At 50.7% G+C, this 2,485-nt stretch overlaps 1 protein-coding gene across 2 annotated transcripts in view; it reads left to right on the top strand.

Moving 5' to 3' along the window:
• The first annotated feature begins 201 nt into the window (after nt 1-201).
• Pgpep1l (pyroglutamyl-peptidase I like) overlaps nt 202-2,485 on the top strand; it is a 28,259-nt gene continuing 25,975 nt past the window's right edge. The window contains exons 1-2 of one of the 2 annotated variants that reach the window (XM_055623457.1): nt 202-353; nt 702-1,123. Coding sequence is in view for 1 of the 2 variants with exons in the window: in XM_055623456.1 (XP_055479431.1) it covers nt 1,388-1,486 (99 nt within the window). In the remaining variant the exon portion in view is untranslated. Of the gene's footprint in view, nt 354-701; nt 1,124-1,329; nt 1,487-2,485 lie in introns of those variants that run through there. The other variant, XM_055623456.1, reaches the window with a different exon arrangement.

Below are 2,485 nucleotides of genomic sequence, written 5' to 3'. Positions count from 1 at the left end.
AGGAGGAGGATCAAGGTATCAAGGTAGGTACAAACAACAGACAGGGTGACCCGCGGGCCTAGTTGGAGCGATTTCAGCCTTGAGTCCTAGTAATGGCGCAGTGTTGGGGGACAGTTAGCCGCGACAAGGCCTTGGTGTCACGCATCCCACGGAACCCACTAAGCTGGGTCCTGGTGAATCCTGGCGGCGCTGTGACCCTCCAGGTCTCCAGTTCTGCTCCCGAGGGCGTGGTCTTTCCACACTTCCCACGTGGTCCTCGCCCCTCCCGTCCGGGATCATGGCTGGGCCGGGCCCCGCCAGCCTAGCTCAGCCCGGCCTCGAGGATTCGCGGTCCCGCTGCGTGGTGGTGACCGGTAAGCTCGCGGTTCCCTTCGTTCCGGGTAGCTGCTGCTTGCTGCTGGCGCCTGGAATGCGCACTTGCTCGGCGCTGATTGTAAACAGCTCTCCCTGGGGAATGTGAACGGCAACTGGTGTTGGTAGGAATTCCAGATGGAAGCTGACTTCCTGCTCTGCCCTATTAAAAAAAAAAAAAAAAAAAAAAAACCCACAGGCTTTCCTGCCTCTGATCCCCCCCTTCGCCACAAATAACTCGAGTGGCATGCATGGAGGTGCCCGCTTGAAACCTAGTTCACTCAGACCTTGTTTGTCCTTCCGCCCTTTGGGGAGGAGCCCAGGCAGTCACCTGCTGTTTTTAATCCTAGGACCCAGTGGAAAGGGTAGAATTGCAGATTCAGACGGGACAGACCCTTCTACAATGAGCACGCCTTGATGGAGTCTGCATTCCCCAGCCCCACGGTGCTTTTGCTGCTATGGGAACACTGAACTAACCAAAACACACACACACACACGTTGATGCCTCTGAACCCGGAAAAGGTCGGCCTGGGAAGATAGGTGGCTTCTCTGTCATAAAGGACTCCTGTCACCTGTCTTAACTGAAAACTACTTTGATAAACACTCTCAGCCAGCGTCTCATACTGTCAACCTTCCAAAAAGAGAGAGAAAAAGAAAATTCTTTTGAAATACTTTTATCCCGTTGCACTTTCATCTTTCTTCTTTTGGGTCCAGAGACTGAATGGTTCCAGTCACACCTGACTTTCTCAGGAAGCCGGGCTCTTGGTGAAAGGTATGCCTGTCTCACGTGTGCCCCTCTTGGACTCGTATCTTACCCTACATTTGTCTCATCAGCTGGCAGTAGCTGCCAGTCAGGCGCCATTGGGAAATGCCCACTGGATTCCAGAGTGTGACCTGCCTTTAGAGCCTGCCCCCGGCAGGCTCTGCTGAGTATGTAAATCTTGTCTTGACAACTGGCATGTAGACAGATGGTAGAAATGCAAGGACTCCAACAAACAGCCTCAAGATCAAGGTGTTGGCCGCCACCAATAGTAAAATGAGAGACCAGGCAAGCCAGCGCTCCTCCCAAGGGTCCCCTGATTCCACCAAATTTCTCTGGCTGACTCCCCAACTCCACTCCAAGGCAGTCTTGATGGTAAGTGAGGCCTAGCCAAGCAAAACAGGACCTTCCAACCTTGGTTCCCAGTTATCTTTCCTATTTTAAGACAAATAAGAGATTGTTTTCACAAAGCCGAGTATGATTCTAAAGCAGATGATGTGTGCTGATGGGCTTCTTATTATCCTAGGAGGAAACTGGCTTCTCCGTATTTCCACTTATTCTCGACATTTTCTACATTGTTCTTTATGGCTGCAGGTTCCCACAGCAGCTGCAAGGCTGTGTGTCCTCTCAGGCAAAGCCAGCTGGCAGTCCTGTAATGGGACCTTCTGCTGAAAAGTTTTCTGTCCCCCGAGATTTTTCTTCCTGTGACCCAGTCCTGTTGGTGGAATGAGCCCCATACAGTCAGCAGTTGCTAGGCACAGGTGGGGCCCCTTCTCCAGAGCTGCCACCTGCTCTAGAGGCCTGGGGTCCATGGACTTGATGTAGAATCCTGACCTTTCACAGTTCCGAATTTGTGGGGGTTGAGAAGTATTCCATGAGAATCAGGTGAGGAGCTCAAACCCTCATTCTTACTCCAAAGAGAGCTGAGTAGGACAATGCTGACCCCACTTGCAGCCTGACGTGAGATGAGTGTCCCGCTCTTCTCAGTCCGACAAGCTGGCCTTCCCCACCAGGAGGCCACACACTCTTCATTTCAGAAATATAATAGACCAAGAAGAAATTGTAAAGAAATAGGCAGAGAACCCCTTATATCTTTCACTAGAGTAGTTTGATCTTGACATCTTCAGTGTCAAAGCCAACACCCTGTCATTATTTCAACTAAGAAAGAAGGGAGATCCGAGCATGGTGCGCACCTGTAATCTCAGCACTTAGGGGGCAGAAGCAGGCAGATCTCTGTGAGTTCAAGGCCAGCCTGGTCTACAAAGCAAGTCCAGGATAGCCAAGGCTACACAGAGAAACCCTATCTTGGGGAAAGAAAGAAAGAAAGAAAGAAAGAAAGAAAGAAAGAAAGAAAGAAAGAAAGAAAGAAAGAAA

Source organism: Psammomys obesus, unplaced genomic scaffold, assembly GCF_907164565.1.
Source record: "Psammomys obesus unplaced genomic scaffold, mPsaObe1.curated_primary_1811, whole genome shotgun sequence".
Classification (NCBI taxonomy): Eukaryota; Metazoa; Chordata; class Mammalia; order Rodentia; family Muridae; genus Psammomys; species Psammomys obesus.
Note: the sequence above shows the minus strand (reverse complement) of the source record. Positions and strands in the feature narration are given on the sequence as shown.